We start from the raw sequence: 22,169 nt of genomic DNA on the forward strand, positions 1-22,169 counted from the left end.
TAACTATATTTCAATCTATGGGACATTTGTCGACCTAATAAAATAATAATAAATAGAAACAAGGAACAACATTTCTTTCTATATGTCTTTTTTCTCATATATATTCATCTCCATTCTGTCTCCATCACTTTCTTTTTTCCCCTTTTCTTTCTTTCTTTCTTTTTTCTTTCTTTCTTTCCTTCTTTCTTTCTTTCTTTCTTTCTTTCTTTCTTTCTTTCTTTCTTTCATTTGCATTCTGTCTCCATCTCTTTCTTTTTCACTTTCTTGCTCCATTTCTCCCTCTCTCTCTTTCTTTCTTTCTCATATTAGATTATTTTTCTTTCTTTCTTTCTTTCTTTCTTTCTTTCTTTCTTTCTTTCTTTCTTTCTTTCTTTCTTTCTTTCTTTCTTTCTTTCTTTCTTTCTTTCTCATTCTGTCTACATCTCTTTCTTTTTCTTTTTCACTTTCTAACTCCATTTCCCCCTCTCTCTCTCTATTTCTTTCTATCTTTCTCATATTAGTCTATTTTTCTTTCTCCCTTTTTCTTTCTTTCTTTCTTTCTTTCTTTCTTTCTTTCTTTCTTTCTTTCTTTCTTTCTTTCTTTCTTTCTTTCTTTCTTTCTTTCTTTCTTTCTTTCTCCATCTCTTTCTTTCTCCATCTCTTTCTTTTTCACTTTCTCGCTCTATTTCCCCCTCTCTCTCTTTCTTTCTTTCTTTCTCATATTAGATTATCTTTCTTTCTTTCTTTCTTTCTTTCTTTCTTTCTTTCTTTCTTTCTTTCTTTCTTTCTTTCTTTCTTTCTCATTCTGTCTACATCTCTTTCTTTTTCAATTTCTCCCTCTCTTTCTTTCTTTCTTTCTTTCTTTCTTTCTTTCTTTCTTTCTTTCTTTCTTTCTTTCTTATATTAGTCTCTTTTACTTTCTCCCTTTCTTTCTTTCTTTCTTTCTTTCTTTCTTTCTTTCTTTCTTTCTTTCTTTCTTTCTTTCTTTCTTTCTTTCTTTCTTTCTTTCTTTCTCATTCTGTCTCCATCTCTTTATTTTTCCCTTTCTCCCTCTCTCTCGTTCTTTCTTTCTCATATTTTGATTCTCTTTCTTTCTTGATTCTCTGTTCTTTCTTTCTTTCTTTCTCTCTCTCTCTCTTTCTTTCTTTCTTTCTTTCTTTCTCTCTCTCTCTCTCTCTCTCTCTTTCTTTCTTTCTCTCTCTCTCTTTCTTTCTTTCTTTCTCTCTCTTTCTTTCTTTCTTTCTTTCTTTCTTTCTTTCTTTCTTTCTTTCTTTCTTTCTTTCTTTCTTTCTTTCTTTCTTTCTTTCTTTCTCATTCTGTCTCCATCTCTTTATTTTTCCCTTTCTCCCTCTCTCTCGTTCTTTCTTTCTCATATTTTGATTCTCTTTCTTTCTTGATTCTCTGTTCTTTCTTTCTTTCTTTCTTTCTTTCTTTCTTTCTTTCTTTCTTTCTTTCTTTCTTTCTTTCTTTCTTTCTTTCTTTCTTTCTTTCTTTCTCTCTCTCTCTCTCTCTTTCTTTCTTTCTTTCTCTCTCTCTCTCTCTCTCTCTTTCTTTCTTTCTTTCTTTCTCTCTCTCTTTCTTTCTTTCTTTCTTTCTTTCTCTCTCTCTTTCTTTCTTTCTTTCTTTCTTTCTCTCTCTCTTTCTTTCTTTCTTTCTTTCTTTCTTTCTTTCTTTCTTTCTTTCTCTCTCTCTTTCTTTCTTTCTTTCTTTCTTTCTCTCTCTCTCTTTCTTTCTTTCTTTCTTTCTTTCTTTCTTTCTTTCTCTCCTTCGTATACATTCATCTCCATTTTGCCTTTTTGAATAAACTCCAAATTATACATTATGTTGTGCAAAAATACAATTGTCTGCCTGTCTGTCTGTCTGTCTGTCTGTCTATCTATCTATCTGTCTGTCTATCTATCTATCTTTCCCTGGTATATTATTCTGTCTATCTAGTAATATACAATATATATGTATTAGTAAGGAGAAGCTCAGTCGCTCCCTCTCCCTCTCCTCCTGTCAGTCTACTTTCTTCCTTTCATTGATTATTTCTATACCATGTCAGTGTTACAGACTGTTGCTCACTTTCTCTCTCTCTGATGCGGTTATATGTTACTATGACTCTAATTAGCACCGACATTTGCATAGCAGATTTCAAGATTTCAAAATGTAAACCACAATGGAAAAAAGCAATTTCAAAAATTAGAAAAAAACGATCAAAAACAATCTTTGCCGGCGGATCATACTCCATTCTCTGGCAGGTAAATGCATCTCATACATCATACAGGAATAACTTATTATTAATATTTTTTATAATCAGAGGATGAAATCATTCTGCAACTATGAAAAAAAAATAAAAAATTCTACACGCTGTAACCTATGAAATCATCAGCCCCCACATTGTGCAATGATCTGTAAATCTTGGGTTGGAGTCAGTAATGAAATGACATTCATATAGAATCTGTACAATTCGCTCTATTTTGGTGGAGGGTTCTGCACAGTAAAGGCTGATTAAGAACAAGAGACACCCACAAGGTAAGTCCTCACCTGTCCATTTTGCTGGCTTCTCGCTGTGATTCTGAGTCAAAACTTCATCTGCAGCATCATTAAAATACCCCCTATGACGTCACCCCCCTCCCCCCCCCCTCGCTTGGCGTCACGGTCAACGGTTGTCCAAATTCAAATCTATACACGGTATACTGATGACTATTTGCTAACCCTCAGTTCCTCAAACAGCATCGTTGTAATTCAGAGAAAAACAACACTAAGAATCAAAAACAACACAGTTACAAAAAGTCAGTTTATATAAAAACCAGACCATTTTTTTTTAAAGCTGAACTTTGGGCACAAATGCTCTTATCTAAATATATTCCCCAATAGCCACAACGGTTATGAATCCACTTTGTGTGCACCAAATGCCTTTGCAAACCGTGCTATTGCCTTGTAAATGTAGCAGTGACATCATCACTGTTCTGTACATAGCCTATGCAGAGAGCAGAGCTGTAGGAGGGATCCAGCAGGCTCCACCCACTAAAGGCTGCCTGTAGAAATCTACAGGAGGGGGCGGAGACGAGACCAGTCACCTTGCACAAGGAGAGAGAATAGCAATGGTCAGTCTTTAAAGCGGAGTTCCGGGCAGAGAAACATTTTTTTTTTTAACATACCCCCGGGACAGTCAGGGCTAGCACATTCCACAATGGCTAGCCTCTGATCTGTCCCGGTTCGCACTTACCTTTTAGAAGAAATACTTACTTAGAAGTTTTCTTCCACAGCGTTTCCATCTCTCTTGTGGGCAGCTGAAGCCGGCGCAGTCCTCTTCTCTGTCTTCTTCCGCGTCTTCGTGTCCCAGAATGCGCTGCACCGGCCCCTCTCGTCACTTCCGGTGCGGCGCCGCATTCCTAAACAGCTTCTGGGCATGCCCAGAAGCTGTTTAGCAGGGGAATGCGGCGTCGCCCGGAAATGACGAGCGGGGCCGGTGCGGCGCATTGATTCCTGGGAGCTATGACGTTCAGCTCCCAGGAATCATAGCGAGACAGGAAAGGAAGTGACGGGGTGAGCCGCGGCTCCGAGGGAGGAAGCTGTCATAGGTGAGTATTTACGATCGTCAATTACAAGGTGAGTTTTAAAAAAAAAAAAATCTAACTATCCAATTCCTTTTCAGGTTAGGCTGAACTAGCGGACGGGCACAAAAAAAAAATATCGTTTTTGTGCCCGGAACTCCGCTTTAAGCACTTAAGCCCTGGAGGATTTGGCTGCTCAATGACCAAGCCCTATTTTGCAATTCGGCACTGCGTTATTTTAACGGACAATTGCGCGAATGTGCAATGCTGTTCCCAAACGTTCCTTTTTTCCCCACAAAGAGCTTTCTTTTGGTGGTATTTGATCACCTCTGAGATTTTTATTTTTTGTGCTATAAACAAAAAAAGAGCGACAATATTGAAAAAAATACAATATTTTTCACATTCTTTTATATGAAATTCTCAAAAAAAAAATGTTTTTTTTTTAACATTTTAGGCCAATTTGTTTTCTGCTACATATTCTTGGTAAAATAAAATCGCAATAAGCTTATTTTGATTGGTTTGCGCAAAAGTTATTGCGTCTACAAACTACGGGAAAGATTTATGTCATTTTTATTGTTTTTTTTTTTTTTTACTAGTAATGGTGGCGATCTGCGATTTTTCTGCGGGACTGCGACATTGCGGCAGACAGATTGGACCCCTAACTGACGTTATTGACACTTTTGGGGGGACCAGTGACATTACTACAGTAATCAGTGCTAAACCAGTGCTAAACATATGCACTGTTACTGTAAAAATGACATTGAGAAATAGACGTATGAGTGCTGCCAGCATTGCTGCAGAGGTTGAAGGGGTGGAAGGTCAGCCTGTCAGGGCTCAGACCATACGCCGCACACTGCATCAAACTGGTCTGCATGGCTGTCGTCCCAGAAGGAAACCTCTTCTAAAGATGATGCACAATAAAGCCCACAAACCATTTGCTGAAGACAATGAGACCAAGACAAACTTATTTGGTTCAGATGGTGTCAAGCGCGTGTGGCAGCAACCAAGTGAGGAGTACAAAGACAAGTGTGTCTTGCCTACAGTCAGGCATGGTGGTGGGAGTGCCATGGTCTGGGACTGCATGAGTGCTGCCAGCACTGGGGAGCTACAGTTCATTGAGGGAACCATGAATGCCAACATGTACTGTGACATACTGAAGCAGAGCATGATCCCCTCCCTTCAGAGACTGGGCCACAGGGCACTATTCCAACATGATAACAACCCCAAACACACCTCTGAGATGACCACTGCCTTGCTAAATAAGCTGAGGGTAAAGGTGATGGACTGGCCAAGGATGTCTCCAGACCTAAACCCTATTGAGCATCTGTGGGGCATCCTCAAACGGAAGGTGGAGGAGCACAAGGTCTCTAACATCCACCAGCTCTGTGATGTCATCATGGAGGAGTGGAAGAGGACTCCAGTGGCAACCTGTGAAGCTCTGGTGAACTCCATGCCCAAGAGGGTTAAGGAAGTGCTGGAAAATAATGGTGGCCACACAAAATATTGACACTTTGGGCCCAATTTGGACATTTTCACTTAGGGGTGTACTCACTTTTGTTGCCAGCGGTTTAGAAATGAATGGCTGTGTGTTGAGTTATTTTGAGGGGACAGCAAATTTACACTGTTATACAAGCTGTACACTCACTACTTTACATTGTAGCAAAGTGTCATTTCTTCAGTGTTGTCACATGAAAAGATAGAATAAAATATTTATAAAAATGTGAGGGGTGTACTCACTTTTGTGAGATACTGTATGCCTCTAAACTACTATAAACGAGTGTACATATACACATAAGATAACATAGAGGAGAGTTCAGGGGCTGCTGAAAAAAACATCCAACTGCTCCTAAACGTCTGTTTAGCAGCTGCAGTGTACATGAGGTCTTAGAACCTCTGTCAAGTTTTGCTGCAACTTACATCTGTTAACAAGCACAGATCCTGCTTGGTTAGCTTTTTCCCTGGCTATTACTGCCAGGGAATGACAATTCTGGAACCAGAAGTGACAAAATCCTTGTTGCTTTCAGGTTTAGTCGTCATAGAGGAGATGGGAGAACGGATGTTCCTCCATCTCTACTATGGGAAGCTGTCTTGGCTGCTTACCATAGTCCTGGCCTTCCTGGAGGAAGGGAAGTGGGGCTGTGGGAGTGGGAATTACCCTTCACAACCCTGAAAAACAGGTAAATCACTGGCTACAAAAAATGGTACGAAGATCATGGCTGCAGCTAATCTTGATATGACCACTTGCTAGCAGGATGTTTTTATACCTACATTGGTCAGCAAAGGGTTAAAAGACTTTCTGCATCTAAAGAGCTAACCCCAGTCACAAACCCAAAATTTCGACTTGGACTTGGCTATGTCTCCTGACAGCTTGTAAAGCCATCCTAAAATCCTGGACAGCCCCTACCCCACCATCACTCTCAATAGTGGAAAAAGATCTGAAAATCCTTCTAAACAGTTCATACGGGAAGTAATCACAGCGCTTCAATTTTTCCTTGGTACAGCCTTATTCCAAAATTGATTAAATTTCTCAAAATTCTAAAAACAATACCATATAATGACAACTTGAAGAAGTTTGTTTGAAATCTTTGAAAATTTATTAAAAATAGAAAATGAAAAATTCCCATGTACAGAAATATTCACAGTCTTTGCCCAATAATTTGGTGAAGCACCTTTGCCACCAATTACACCCTCAAGTCTTTTTGAGTATGGTGCTACAAGCTTGGCACACCTATTATTGGACAGTTTCTCCCATTCTTCTTTGCAGGACCTCTCAAGCTCCATCAGGTTGGATGGGGAGTGTCGGTGCACAGCCATTTTCACATCTCTCTAGAGATGTTCAATCGGGTTCAAGTCTGGGCTCTGGCTGGGCCACTCAAGGACATTCACAGAGTTGTCCCATAGCCACTCCTTTGTTTTCTTGACTGTGTGCTTAGGGTCGTTGTCCTGTTGGAAGATGAACCTTCACTTCAGTCTGAGGACCATTTTGGAATAAGGCTGTAACATAACAAAACTTACTTTTTGGATGCACTGTATATCGAAAAATTGGAAATATAAAACCACTCTTTTAACTCAACTAACCGCTTTATTAACCGGTTGCCGACCGCCGCACGACTATGTACTGCGGCGGTCAGCCCCGGCCAGGCAGAGTGACGTATCGGTACGTCACTCGCCTGTCACTGACTTGCGAGCCTATTGCGGGCGGGTGCGCGCCCGCCGAGGCGCGCGCCCGCCGCGGCTCGTTCACAGACAAGTCAGTGCGTGTGACCGGCGGACTCGATGTCCGCCAGTCACACTACGATCGCTCCTGTGAAGGGAGAAAGACAGAGCGGCTTGTGTAAACAAGCTGCCTGTCAGTTCTCCCTGTGTAAAAGTGAAGATCTGTCCGTTCTACTATGTAGAACGGTTGATCTTTGCTTTTACACCAATAGGAATGTCCCTGCACAGTTAGAATCACGCCCCTAGGACACACTTAACCCCTCCCTGTCCAATAAAGTTAACCCCTTCCCTGCCAGTGTCATTTTTGCAGTAACAGTGCATATGTATAGCACTGATTACTGCAGTAATGTCACTGGTACCCCCAAAAGTGTCAAAATGTCAGTCAAGGGTCCGATCTGTCCGCCGCAATGTCGCAGTACCGAAAAAAAATCGCAGATCGCCGCCATTACGCGTTAAAAAAAAAAACACCAAAAATGACAAAAATCTTTCCCTTTGTTAGTAAACGCGATAACTTTTGCGTAAACCAATCAAAATACGCTTTTTGCGATTTTTTTTTACCAAACATAGGTAGCATAAAACAAATTGGCCGAAAAATGTTAAAAAATTTTGATTTTTACATTTTTTTTGGGGGAATTTCATATAAAAAAATATGAAAAATATTGTTATTTTTGCAAAATTTACGCTCTTTTTTTGTTTATAGCGCGTGATCAAAAAATCGCACAGGTGATCAAATACCACCAAAAGAAAGCTCTGTTTGTGGGAAAAAAAGGACGTCAAATTCGTTTAGGTACAGCGTCGCACGACCGCGCAATTGTCCGTTAAAGTCACGCAGTAAAAAATCGCAAAAAAAACCCTGGTCCTTTAGCAGCCAAATCCTCCGGGGCTTAAGTGGTTAAAAGATGGCAAACATTCATAGAAAAATCTCTGAATAACACAGAGAAAACACAAATTATGACAACGTGTTAATACTCTGAGTGGTATAATTCTTTCTAATTCACTGGGCAGGTTGGAGCTGAGATAAATTATTAACAACACACCCTGAGCCCTCTACAACTCCCTTTGGAAATTATTCCATCGCTCCACATGACTGAAATGACTTTTTCTTACACATATGTACAACATTTTTCAGTCATTACTTTTCCTTCCCTCTTTATTTTTATATTTTTTGTTTTTATTTTATTCTTTTTTTCATCTTATTTTTATTATAGTCTAAAATACTCAGTTAACGTATTTGCCGGCGTATAAGACGACTGGGCGTATAAGACGACTGGGCGTATAAGACGACTCGGCGTATAAGATGACCCCCTAATTTTCAAGTTAAAACATCATTTTTGGGCTATACTCGTCACCGTATACGACTACCCCCCCCCCCTTTCGGAGGCAGCCCAGAAAATAATGTATGTACCGTAGCGGAGTATAAAATGTGAGGACTACTTTACATGGCCCAAAACTAACAATAATCTCTAAACCCGCTGGATGTACGCTAATAATGTATGTACCGTAGCAGAGTAAAAAATGTGAGGACTACCGTACTTTACATGGCCCAAAACGAACGTTCCTATTAATCTCTCAATGCGCTGGATGTGCGGTAATACTTGATGTACCGTAGCTTCGGCTACATACAGTATACTGCGCTAAGCCAATCATGGTGAGCGATGTATTCTATTAATAAATACAAAGCCGGTGTTCTAAAATTTAGTCGGACCCGTAAAAATTCCGGACCCTCGTCACTTCCGGGGACACGTCATCACCAACAGCTGTTGCGAGCCCGGTGTGCATGCGCACAAGGCATTTTCAAGGTCTGATGAAATTCTGAGACTTGCGAACAGCTGACTGAGAGGAGGAGGGGCTGAGGTGGGACGCACACACCGCTGCGGGATAATGTTACAACACCGCCGCTTTATCGAACAAGGAACATGTTGCAGAGCTGACTTAGAGGAGGCGGGAAGGAAGTGAATACTCATACTAAATAGTAATGATAAAAAAAAAAAAAGAAGAAGAAATACTAAACATTTTTTATCATTACTATTTAGTATGAGTATTCACTTCCTTCCCGCCTCCTCTAAGTCAGCTCTGCAACATGTTCCTTGCTCGATGTTGTAACATTATCCCGCAGCGGTGTGTGCGTCCCACCTCAGCCCCTACTTCTCTTAGTCAGCTGTACGTAAATTTTAGAATTTCATCGGACCTCGAAAATGCCTTGTGTGCATGCGCACTGGGGCTCGCATCAGCTGGGTTACGACGTAGCGTCACCGGAAGTGACGAGGGTCCGGAATTTTCACGGGTCCGACTAAATTTTAGAACACCGGCTGGGATTGGCCGAGTCAGAGAGGCGGGCTGATGATGTTACTCTCTCTGACTCAGCCAATCCGAACTGGCTTTGTATTTATTAATAGAATACATCACTCACCATGATTGGCTCAGTGCAGTATACTGTATGTCGCCGAAGCTACGGTACATCAAGTATTACCGCACATCCAGCGCATTGAGAGATAATAGGGACGTTCGTTTTGGGCCATGTAAAGTACGGTAGTCCTCACATTTTTTACTCTGCTATGGTACATACATGACTAAGGCACCCCAGATGAAATCCTCAAACTCATCTTAACCTCTAACCAACCCAATCTCCTTTTACCCCAACTCTGTAGAAAAAATGCCAAAACACAATTGTTGCAGTAGGGCTACGTCGCTAGCCTGTGAGGGTCTAGGGAGGGCGCGCCGCCGGAGGCGCACTCCCACTCCCGCGTGGTCACGGACCCCCCCCTGCACGTGTGCCTGCCGGTCACTCGCGATCGTCCATTAGAGTGGGAGAAAGGCAGGCGGCTAATGTAAACAAGCCGCCTGTCATTCTCCCCTGTGTAGGAATGGTGATCATACGGTTCTACTATGTAGGACCGTTGATCACTGTTCCTACACCTCAAACCACAGCCAATCACAGTTAGAATCACGCCCCTAGGGACACACATAACCCCTCCCTCTCAAAAAAAAGTTAACCCCTTCACTACCAGTGTCATTTTACAGTAACAGTGCATATGTATAGCACTGATTACTGTAGTAATGTCACTGGTAACCCCAAAAGTGTCAAAAATGTCAGTCAAGGGTCCGATCTGTCCGCCGCAATGTCGCAGTCCCGCAAAAAAATCGCAGATCGCCGCCATTACGCGTTAAAAAAAAACAACAAAAATGACAAAAATCTTTCCCTTTGTTAGTAAACGCAATAACTTTGGCGCAAACCAATCAAAATACGCTTTTTGCGGTTTTTTTTACCAAATATATGGTAAAAAAAAATTGGCCCAAAATGTTAAAAAATTTTGATTTTTACTTTTTTTGGGGGGGATTTCATATAAAAAAATGTGAAAAATATTGTTATTTTTGCAAAATTGACGCTGTTTTTTTGTTTATAGCGCAAAAAGTAAAAATCGCACAGGTGATCAAATACCACCAAAAGAAAGCTCTGTTTGTGGGAAAAAAAGGACGTCAAATTCGTTTAGGTACAGCGTCGCACGATCGCGCAATTGTCCGTTAAACTCACGCAGTGCCGAATCGCAAAATAGGCCCTGGTCAGGAAGGGGGTAAAATCTTCCGGGGCTTAAGTGGTTAAAACAGGAACCAAAAATAATAATACAATAACAAGAAACATGAGGTTGCTGATCTTTGAAGGCACCAAGTATCAATTATCAACTTTGTATCTGCGTAACTACTTAGACGGTCCCCAGCCGCACCACACAACGGCTCGGGGACGACCTCAACATTCTGCAGATTCCTCCCAATTTTAACCTACCAGTTAAACCACCATTAACTGGCATACCACAGGTGACTCCATAACTTAGATGGGTCCCTAAACTGATAAGCACAGCAGACTTTTTATCACCTCGAAAACCCCCAACCGCCAAATCATGAAGACCACATACAGAAGCATAAATCCAATAAATGGGTGGGCGGGCGGGCGGGCGGTAACGTTCTTCCCCTCGTCCTTCACGGAATGCTGTGAAGATGTGCTGCCCTCTCCATGACCACCCTACCAGTCCCTCCCACATGCTAAATAAAAACCCCTAATTGGGTACAAGACTGATTGAACTTTTCCTGAACTTTCTTAACCCTATCTCTCCTGCTTACACTGCCTACCTTGTCATGCAAGCCCTGCGCTTATTTTTTATTTATTTTTTGCTTTGGGCTGTACTTTATTACCGCACATCCAGAGGGTTGAGAGATTATTAGGGAATGTTAGTTTTGGGCCATGTAAAGTAGTCCTCACATTTTTTTACTCTGCTACGGCACACACATTATTACGGCACATCCAGCTGGTTGAGAGAATAATAGGGACGTTCGTTTTGGGCCATATAAAGTAGTCCTCACATTTTAGACCCCGTTCACACTGGGGCGACGCTACTTGCCGGGGCGACCTCACAGGTCGCGGTGCGCAGCTCGCACCACGACCTCGGAGCAGCCGGTACGGACTTCATATCATTGAAGTCAATGCAGGTCGCTCCAGGTCGCCCCAAAGAAGCTCCGGACCCGTTTTCTAAGTCGGAGCGACTTGTGTCGCTCCTATTAGAACGGGTCCACAGCTACTATGGCAGGCGACCTACGGTGACCTGTCAGGCGACCAGGTCGCCTGACAGGTCACCCCAGTGTGAACGGGGTCTTATACTCTGCATATAAGATGACCCCCCCTATTTTTGGGGGATGTTTTTTTTTTTTTTAATTTGTTTTTATTAATTTCAATACAGATAACAACAATACAAACATACAATTACCCAAAGAAACCAACCAATACATACATTCAACAATTCATAACCCAACCCCAAAGAAAAAAAAAAATTATAGCGATAAATAAAGTATACATTTTTAATATATATTTCAAAAGAAAAAGGAAAGGGGAGATAAAATCGGGGGATGTTTTTAACCACCTTAGCGGTAATCCCGAGCGTGACTCGGGGTTGATTTTTCATTGCAGGAGCGGTAACCCCGAGTCACGCTCGGGGTGGATTGCAGAGAGCGCAGCGGTGTTCTCTTACCTTATCCTGGCGATCCAGCGATGATCTCTCATTGCTGTGACCACCAGCCGAGAGTCCCGCCGCTCCTCCGTCCCTCCGTCGGTACGATCACTTCCTAGTTCCGTTCCCTGCAGCAGCAATGCTGCATGGGAGCGGAACTAGGGAGGGAAATTAAAAAAAAAAAAAAAAAAAAAAACGTTGCACAAAACACAAAACACACTTTATATTATATTATATATATATATATGCATATGCATATATATATATATATATATATATATATATATATATATATATATGCATATATATATATATATATATATATATATGCATATATATATATATACACCGGTATATATATATATATGCGTATATATATATATATATATGCATATAAATATATATATATATATATATATATATATATGCATATATATATATATAATATGCACACACACACATATATATATATATATATATATATATATATATATAAAATTATATTATTGATTCAATTATAATTCATGCGTTATATATTATATATATATATATATATACACACACATATCTATATATAATATATAATGCATGAATTATAATCTAATCAATAATATAATTTTATTATATATATTATATATTAAATAATAAAATAATATTATTGATTCGATTATAATTCATGCGTTTGTGTTTCAAATTTATCACATCTGGGATGTCTACTAGAGTCTTGTTTTGGTCAGGTTTAAGTCAGTAATTACTAAGAATTGTAGGCCTATAATACATAACGCCAAATTTCCATGAAAAGAATTGTACCGCTTTTGGTATGTAATTCCAGACATAATCATACCGCCAGGGAGGTTAAGGTTAAAAAGTCGTCTTATACGCTGGCATATACGGTACTCAGGTTTTCGACGAGGAATATAGAATTGTTAAAACGTTAAACTGTAAAATAATCCAATTGTTCATCCATGCTTAACAATAACTATTACGTTAAGAGTACAAATTATTATTATCAGATGAACAGCACATACTGTATTTACTATTTTTCCAATGTAAGTGCTGTTTGACACATTCTGTATGACAACTTTTTGCTTTTACAAATTATCCAGGAAACAATAAAAATTATGGGAAAAAAAAGAGCAATGGATAAAAAGTAGTAACCTATAAAAACTTATCAGAGACCATGCATGGCCCAAATTACCCAAGCTAAAAAAACAATGATATCTGATTGGTTGCTAAGAGCTACTGCAATTGAAATGCTATCATTGGTCTTTGTGTTGATTTGTAAATAAGCCTGAATGTATTTCCTTTAGATTAGAAGTTTGGGGTTTCTGTATTTTTTTAAATGTGGCAAGCCACGGTGTATGCACAGAAGTTCAGCCTCAGTAGGGTGCAGAATACAGAGCTCATGGTTTGTGGGTCTGGTTTCCCGTCACAGAAAATTTGTATATCGCGCCTGGTGCTCTCATTGGTGGAAAACATCCCCCCCCCCCCCCATTACCCCATTCTCTCCGCAGAAAGATGCTCACTTTCTCTCTGAACTAAAAATAGGAAGCCACAAACAACAGCCGGGTGCAGAGTGCAGCGACAAGGAGGAGAGCATGGCTCCCAACTCTTCCCCATGTAGAGGGACCTTCTATCGGTCCCTCTTCCCTTGTCAGTTGTCCCTTTTTTTGGTGTAATCAATGAACCTCTATAACAAAGTCCACTATGGGATTGATTTACTAAAGGCAAATGGACTTTGCACTTTGCAAAGTGTAATTGCACTCTGCAAGTGCAGTTGCTCCAGAGCTTTGTAACTGAGGTAGAGCTTCACTTTGCAAAGAATAACCAATCACATGCAAGGATAATTAAAAAAAACAGCATTTTTGCTTGATCGTGGTTGGATGATGGAAGTCAGCAGAGCTTCTGCTCATTTAGTAAGCTCTGGAGCAACTGCACTTTCCACTGCCTTTTTGCCTTTAGTAAATCGCCCCCTATATAACTACTGCTATAAAAAGTGGGGTATCACCCAACCAAACTTTTAGGCCCCATGCACACAGGGCGTTTTTACAGCTGCTTTTAGGAGCTTCAGACATTTTTTTTTTTTTTGCCCCTCCATGTCATTCTATGGCCTCATGCACACACAGGCTTTTAGGAGCTGTAAGTGGCATAGGCGTTTTCAAGCTGTAAAAAAAACCAAGGGCCAATGCGTTCTGGAGCAACAGTGTTAGATTGTAAAAACGCCTGACGCGGCTAAACGCTGTATACAGGGTTAGGCCGTGTCAAGCATTTTTAAGCTCTATTAGTTGGATTTGAGGTTATAAAATAGAAGAGGGCAGAGAAAGGCTGCTAAACTCTAACGCTTCTAAATGGGGCTAAAGGCGCAATAACGCCAATGCAAAACACTTCTAAAAGCGCGTTTTTACAGATGCTTTTTCCTGGGGTCAGAATTGGCTTTGCAGCTCATTTTTTCAAACCCCCTGTGTGCATGAGGCCCTAAAAAGTAATTATAAAGGAAAATTAGCGGTAAAAATGCAAATGTGGTGTTCCAGTTTTCTTTTCACCCTTAGTGGGTCCTCCTTTTTTCAGGATTGAGTTGACTAATATCCAGTGTCTGGTCCCACTCCTTCCTCCCCTTCCAGCCCCTCTATATCCTCCCTCTCCCCCCTTTGAGCTACTCTTCCCCCTTCCCTCTCATCCCTCCCCCCCCCCACTCTCTCCCCTTTTTTTTCTCCTCGATTTTTATAACATTGCATACCTTTATGGTCAAATGTCCTGCTTTGTATTATGTGAACTAGTCCTCATTTAGCACATTCGTTCGTCACGATCTGCATAAATGGGGAAATTTACTCTGCCAGCATGCTTTGTACTTTAAAAGAGAAGTTTGGGTTTTAGGGAAAAAAAAATTCTACTCACCTATGTGGATGCAGCATCGATCCGATGTTGCATCTGTCCCCCACTGCTTCTAAGACTGAGAACTGATCGATCAAAGGCTGCTGATCTCCAACTTCAGTAAGAAGAGTCGGTGACTGTCAGTCACTGGCTCCCTGCGCTGGCCCTCCAGCGCTCACTGGATCACTGGGCTGTGGAGGGGGTGGGAGAAGCTGGCTCAGGCTCTCAGCGGCTCAAATGAGATGCTAAGCAAGGTGCTGATACAGGCATCTGGGTGGATCCCAACCATATGGTCAGGATCTATTCAGACCCTGGATCGGCTCTGTGATGTCAGCTGGAGTGCACAACAAAGCTTTGGCTTTGGATTATTCATCCCATTCCATTTACTTGTAGTGCTGACCCTTGAAGGTGCTGCTGGAAACAGCCAGGCAGTACCAGGGGCTGACTGGCAACTTTTGGCCCAGGGGCCAAGTACAAACCAGAGGCCCATGGTGCAGCAACTTGGTCCCCCTCCCACTCTTCCTCTTCCTTGTCTCCTCCTGACCCCCATTCCAGGCTGATGCTCCACTCCAGGTACTCTCTACTCACCTGGCCAGCAGGAAGCAGTTGGGGGGGAGGGGGGACAGCTCAGTTGGGGCTTCCTGGGGGAGGAGAGTCTCTAGTGGGGCATGGAGCCAGCCTCTGCTCAGACACAGTATACATCCATGCTGGGGAAAGGTCCACGCTCTGTCCTTGTCTTCATCCCACACTCAGTAGGTCAGCAGTGGGGACTTTTTTGTTCTTTTCACCAGGAATCCTTTAGGCATGTCTGTGGCAGGAATGGTGCAGCCTTTTTACGGGGCATCAGAGTGGCCCGGGGGACAATTTCCCCCCCTGCCCCTTGGTCCAGTTCTCCCCTGGGTAGTACAGAGGCCACCAGTCACACAAGCACACCAACAGGTAAATCTCAGTCTTGGGCAGAGGTCTCCATACCTCCCAACTTTTTGAGATGGGAATGAGGGACACCGATCAGCAAAAGTATGTAGGCATATGACACACCCCCTGCCACGCCCCTTAAAGGAGAATTATACAAGAAAAAATTATAGGTTAAACCCTTTTACCACTAATATTCGCTTATACTGGCTATTGAAATGTACAAATGCAGAAATTTAGAAATTTCGCTATCACTTTAAGTGCTTTAGATTGGTTAACTGCTGCAGGCACTGATTAGCTAATCCATGGCTAACGAGGGATAAGTATTATGCAGTGTTGGTGCTGCGCTGGTAATGTTCTGTGATCAATACGTATAATATTGAATATTAGTGCTGAACATGTCATTTTAATTTATTTATTTTTTTACTAGTAATGGCGGTGATCTGCGATTATTAGCGGGACTGCGACATTGCGGCGGACAGATCAGACCCCTAACTGACATTTTTGACACTTTTGGGGGGGGGGGGGGGGCAGCGACATGACTACAGCAATCAGTGCTAGAAATATGCACTGTTACTCTAATAATGACACTGACAGGGAAGGGGTTAACCCTGTGGGTGATCAAGGGGACAGTGTCCTAGGAGCTGTCTGCCACTCAAAGGTAGATCTTTCCTGAGGGAGATACAGTAATTAAAATCTTTCTTAAGACCAGGACTCTTAAGCAGTGTTCTACAGCAGGTATGCCTCCTTAATCTAAGATCCTCAGCCCAGCAACCGCTGATGCTCAAACTGTAGTCTCTTCTCTCAATGACTCTTCTCCAAGGGGCAGCAGCCCCAGGAGTACTGGAACCCTCTCTGATGAGGAAAGACGATCTGCTCAGACCACCCAGCCACCTTTTGGACGCACCCCTCCCAAGATTGTGATAAATGTTAAGCTGATTGTTTGAATCTCCCTCCCTATGCTCTGAAAGTTTTATCCAGAGATAGAGGGAAATAATCAAACTCTCAGCTCAGAAACTCTGATCAGACCAAAACAATCAACAGCCACTCCACTCACTGTAGTGGAGCCAAAAACTACATTTACCTAGCAGCCTAACTTGGAAGGTGCTATATAACTGAATTCATTGCAGCTTTTAGTCCTGAACCTAGTGGGAAAGTTCATGAGTAATGAAAACCTTTGTGACCAGAGAACATTTTTAAAGCTGAATTCCAGTTATGGATATTTTATACAACTTGGACCAACTATGCCATAACTCTAGAAGTTGGAAATTACTGTAATAGACACAGCTACTCCAGTGATCTCCATTAGCTTCTGGGTCCTGTGCCGAGCGGCTGCCCTGCTGCATTGTGAACACAAGAAGACGGCAGCTGGGCATGCGCGCCATTCAGAGAATGTTTTACATTTTCTTAATTAATGCAAAGCATTCTATGAGTGGACGAGGTGGAAAGCATGGCATCGCCGTCCCACCTTTCCATCTTGTCCAATCAAGGAATACTTTACATTCTTTCTGAAAGGTGCATATGCAGAACAACCAACCTCCTGTGTTCACTGTGCAGCAGGGCAGCATAGTGAACACAGGAGGCAGGCAATCATAGTTGTAATAGACATCTGTCAAAAGTAGATGGAAGAAAATGTATAACACAAGGAGTCCAAATCTGATCAAAACTAGTCATTCTATCCAACAGCTTTTCTGTCACTTTCTTGTAGACTCCCTGACATGGCTCTTGACTTGGAAATTTGGAAATTTAGGGTCTGGAACTTCCAAGATTTAGAAATAAACATCCCGTTAGGTTGTTTTCACAAAGGGCCTGGTATAGGCTTTTTTTGGGGGCTTTTGGGGGGGGGGGGGGGGTCACGCCATTTAAAAAAAAATTCTGTCATAGGGTTCCCCTTACCCACTTAAATACAGGGTACATTCACCCCCTTCCTGCCCAGACCAATTTTCAGCTTTCAGCGCTCATTGGCATCTATGGGGAAATATTGGTCAGATTGACATGGCACTGCTCCATCTAAGATTGGCATCTATGGGAAATATTGGTCAGTTTGACATGGCACTGCTCCCTAACTATAAGTGACAGGGACACAAAACTTGGGGAGCACCGAGGGAGGACCCAGGACTACAACATATCCATACATTTTAAAAGTGGAATGTTCCTGTACACTACAATGACTGCACTAAACTGACTGAACACACTATCTACTAACTACCTGCCTAATCTCTATTGTAACACGCTATACACGGCTGCTGTATAAGCGGCAGCCTTATATAGTGTGGAGCGTTGACATAGCCCCTGAGTCATGATTGGCCAAAGTCCTTTGGCCAATAATGGCTCTGACAGGACATTGTGCTGTGATTGGCCAAAGCATACAGGTCAGGTTCATGCTTTGGCCAATCATCAGCAATCAATGCACTGCAACAGCCCAGTGCATTATGGGGGGCTCATCGACTGGCGAACTTCCCGTTGAGCGCCTCAGTTGTTTGTGTGTTCTGCAAACAGCTGATGTCCTAGTTGAACTTACGTTCGACTCGCACACAGAGCTCATCCCTACTTTGGACCAGGGAGGGTGTACTTTCAAACAATGACACCAAAAGTGCTGAGTTCTGGTCAGCCTTGAAAGCATGAGGGAGGATATCCTGAGCAAAATATAGCAATTCTAGCTGGACCATATATGAAACACAAGCAAGTCTTGAGAGCAGGATTTGTTCATGTCTTGGACCATATCTGTACCCATGTTCCACTGCCCGGAGGGAAGCCCAAGTATGTTTCCCATTTTGTGACATATGTTTGGGCAGTCCTGGAGGGGGAATGTAAAAATAGAGAATAATGTATGCAAATGAGGCCTGAACAGTGTGGGTCATCTCTACACCCATTGTATGTATATATGGGTGGAGTGTTGGATATCACCATAATTACACTATGGGAGGCACCATCCCTACATTATATACCAAGCACAACATTACCAGAATTCTTTGGGACTTTGAATATGCCCCATATGCCACTATCAGAGGCATATTCAAAGTCCCAAAGAAATTTAGGGATGTTACTTGGTCAGCTGTACAACAGAGCTCAACAAATAGTGCACAAGCTTCATAAGATCTTTGTGGTTTGGAGATTCTGTTGATGAAATTCCTAATCGGAAAGTAACAAAAGTGTTCAGAAATACAAATTTTGCATTTCTGTTGGAAACATTGAAAGGGTTGTATACCATCTATGAAATTAATCCCTTACCATTGGAGAAAATCCAGTGTCTGAAGGATTCTTAAGAGTCCATACCAGGAGAAAAGAATGGGTTGCATAAATACAAATATGGGAAAGTGGGATGATATGAGGTTTCCAAAGTATTTATTGGACTACAGGGTTCTTATCAAGTGGACCATGATGGTATTTCATAGTTTAGATCTTTCACTTGGACAGTGAATTGTTAAAAATCGATCTCAAATGCTTCAATACTCAGACCTATAAGTGGGCTTCGAAAGTAGTATTTTATTAGCTGACTTATTTATGCTGCTCAATGATTTTTCATAAACCACCACTAGGCCAAAGGAGGTAGGAGACACCTGCAGAAAGTCTAGGCCATTGTTGGTTACAAATGAAACAACATACAAAACTCAGAGAATGTGATTTTGTTTTGTTAAGCATAGAAGGGTAGTTTGTCTCACGAATATATAAGGTGTGTGCCTAAATATTGTGATTTGCCCGTAGTCCATTGGTTTAATTTGTGTTTGTAGCCCTGCCCCCTTGGGGGGTGGCTTGTAGCATGGGTGTCCTCTTCACTTCTTACACCCTGAGCCTGCTCCAACCCATCTGACACTATTCGTTCGGTCATTGCGAATAACTGAGACCACAAGTGTTGCAGTGAATAAACCGTTTACTGCTTTATAGTTTTTATGTAAGAACAGGAATATGCAAACAGAATCAGAAATAACACAGATGTTACTAAAGGGATAGATCGTGAATTCCCAACCAAGGATTTAGGCCTTTTAGTTCAGCACTCAGGATCCAGAACGCAGGCCACACATACATATGCACAAACAAATGTGTATGTATGCTAGAGGATTGCGCTCAGCAACAATAAACAATACTTAAAATAAGCTGAAGTAATTAGAGAGTGGCCACAGATAAGAATGACTACACTTGATAACTTGAATGCAAAGTAAACAATATATCAATATTGGAACAACTATCAGAGTGCACTCTGTGTACTAACGGGGGCCCCCTTTATGATGAACTGCAAGGAGTCTCCTGAAAAGTGAGGCTTCACTTGTCTTCACCGGCAAGGAATTCCCAACAATCCAAGGAAAGTATTTATTATCCAATAAAGGGTAGAGATGATGAACTGTATTCCTCAAAGCAATCAATAGTTGTAATCCACAGAGAGGCAAACGTAACAATTCCTAATGCGTCACAACAGACTGACAGCCTAGGACTGGATTTAGGGATTAAGGCCTAGTTCACCCACCTCGCACTATATTTGTATCTGCAGTGTCCAGTGGTTCAACTAAATGTCAATATGACCTTTATAAAGTACACAGTCTATTTGCTTTCCACTGGAATCAGTCTAGGTCTGTATATAATGGAGATGTAAATACTGGATGCCTCTCACCCAACTGGGAGATCCGCTTCCCTCGGCTACCAGGCTCAACTCAGTGTCTCCGCCCGCCTGTCAGCAACCTTCTGCTCGGTCACGCCACCGAGACTCCTCCGCACACTCATTCTGCCTCAACAGAGTCCCCCTATATATCAGCTGTCACCATTAGAGTGCCCCCTGTCATCAACTGTACCCATCAGAGTGTCCCCTTACATCAACTGTACGCATTAGAGTGCCCATTATATCAACTGTCCCCATCAGAGTCCCCCTTACATCAGTTGCCCCCATCAGAGTGCCCCCTTACATCAACTGTCCCCATTAGTATCCCCATTTTCATCAACTGTCCACTTCAGAGTCCCCACTTTCATCAAATGTTCCCATCAGAGTGCCCCCTTACAATAAACGCCCCCATTAGAGTGCTTTCTTAGATAGATTGTTCCCGCTAGAGTTCCCCTTACATCAATTGTCCCCATCAGAGTGCCCCCTTACATCAACTGTCCCCATCAGTGTCCCCACTTTCATCAACTGTCCACTTCAGAGTCCCCACTTTCATCAAATGTTCCCATCAAAGTGCCCCCTTACAATAAATGTCCCCATTAAAGTGCTTTCTTACATAGATTGTCCCCGCTAGAGTGCACCCTTACATCAACTGTCCCCATCAAAGTACCCCCCTTTCATCAAATGTCCCCATTAGAGCCCCCTTTACATCAACTGGCTCCATCAGAGCCCCCCCCCCCCACATAAACTGTCCCCATCAAAGTACCCCCCTTTCATCAAATGTCCCCATCAGAGCCCCCTTTACATCAACTGGCTCCATCAGAGCCCCCCCTACATAAACTGTACCCATCAAAGTACCCCCCTTTCATCAAATGTCACCATCAGACCCCCCTTTACATCAACTGGCTCCATCAGAGTCCCCCCTTACATTAACTGTCTCCATCAGAGTCCCAACTTTCATGAAATGTCCCCCCATCAAAGCCCCCCCTTGCCTCAATTGGCTGCATCAAAATGCCCCCTTATACCAATTGTCCCCATCAGACTGGCTCACGGATCAGTGTATGTGCTCTCATACTATAATTACAATAAAGTTTCTCCAAAGGGCTTTTATGCAGCAAGACAAATCAACTAGAAACACAAAATATTAATATACAGATTTTTATAGATACAAACATTAAAATTAAAATCTGCATGTAGTTTAAAATATGAGCTCTGATATACCCCAATTACAATAAATGATGTCCTGTAAACAAAGGCAGGTCACAGATTTTTTGGTGGGAATTTCCAGAACAGTACATCTGCCCAAAAAAGAACCCCAATGCGTTTTGATGCAATAGTCAGAATCTTCCTCAGGGGGATGAGGACATCTGGATTAAAAGCATATAATATTGGGGGGAGGGGATGACGCTCGCACCCATGTTGGAGTGGGTGCCTGGTGCCACATCATGGCCATTACTTGGGCCTCCTGTCTCCCTCTCCTACTGCCGCCATGACAGGCTGCCTGACACCTCCACTGCTGCACTGATGCCGACCCGCTAGCACTCCACTCAACTCTATGGCAGAAGGGCTAGGGTGTCCTGCCCTCCCTGAACAGCTAACCGGAGAGTGTTAAGCCTCTTTCAAGGGGGGGGGGGGTCTTGAAAGGGTCAGAAAGAGCAGCCTGAAGAAGAGAGCCCTGGTGAAGCCCTCTGCATCATCTCAGCACATTATTCCCTTGCCAGATTTGTCTCTCGGGGGATCCCCCTATGGGAAGTGATAAGTGACAGAGTCTTTACTTGGAATACGAGGGAAACCCCAAGAGGGTCAAATGACTTCTTATAATCCTAGCTTTTAAATGGCCTGTCACTACTGAATCCTTCAGTTGCTTGTTGTATAATTTGAAGGCTCCCCTCCTACAGCCTCAGCTATGTGCCCCTTGTTTAAACGGGTCTGAGCTCCATCAGCCTCTGGAGACTGTGCTTACACTGCTTCGAGCAGTAAATCATCTAAAAGCTGCCATTTTTCCTAGTGATAACTTCCCACTGGTACCCAGGCACCCCTCTTTGCTCTGTCCTTCCATCTTGCAAT

General features: G+C 42.3%; 1 protein-coding gene across 1 annotated transcript in view; it reads right to left on the bottom strand.

Annotated features, from left to right (window-relative positions):
* The window catches only part of AICDA (activation induced cytidine deaminase), a gene marked incomplete at its 5' end in the record, with an annotated part of 46,730 nt that overhangs the window by 7,684 nt on the left and 16,877 nt on the right, over positions 1–22,169 (bottom strand). Inside the window, one exon of the mRNA XM_082267684.1 lies at positions 18,562–18,646. Coding sequence (XP_082123810.1) covers positions 18,562–18,646 — 85 coding nt within the window. The remainder of the gene's footprint in view (positions 1–18,561; positions 18,647–22,169) is intronic.

This window comes from Pelophylax lessonae, assembly GCF_965119305.1.
Source record: "Pelophylax lessonae genome assembly, chromosome: 9".
In the NCBI taxonomy this organism is placed as follows: Eukaryota; Metazoa; Chordata; class Amphibia; order Anura; family Ranidae; genus Pelophylax; species Pelophylax lessonae.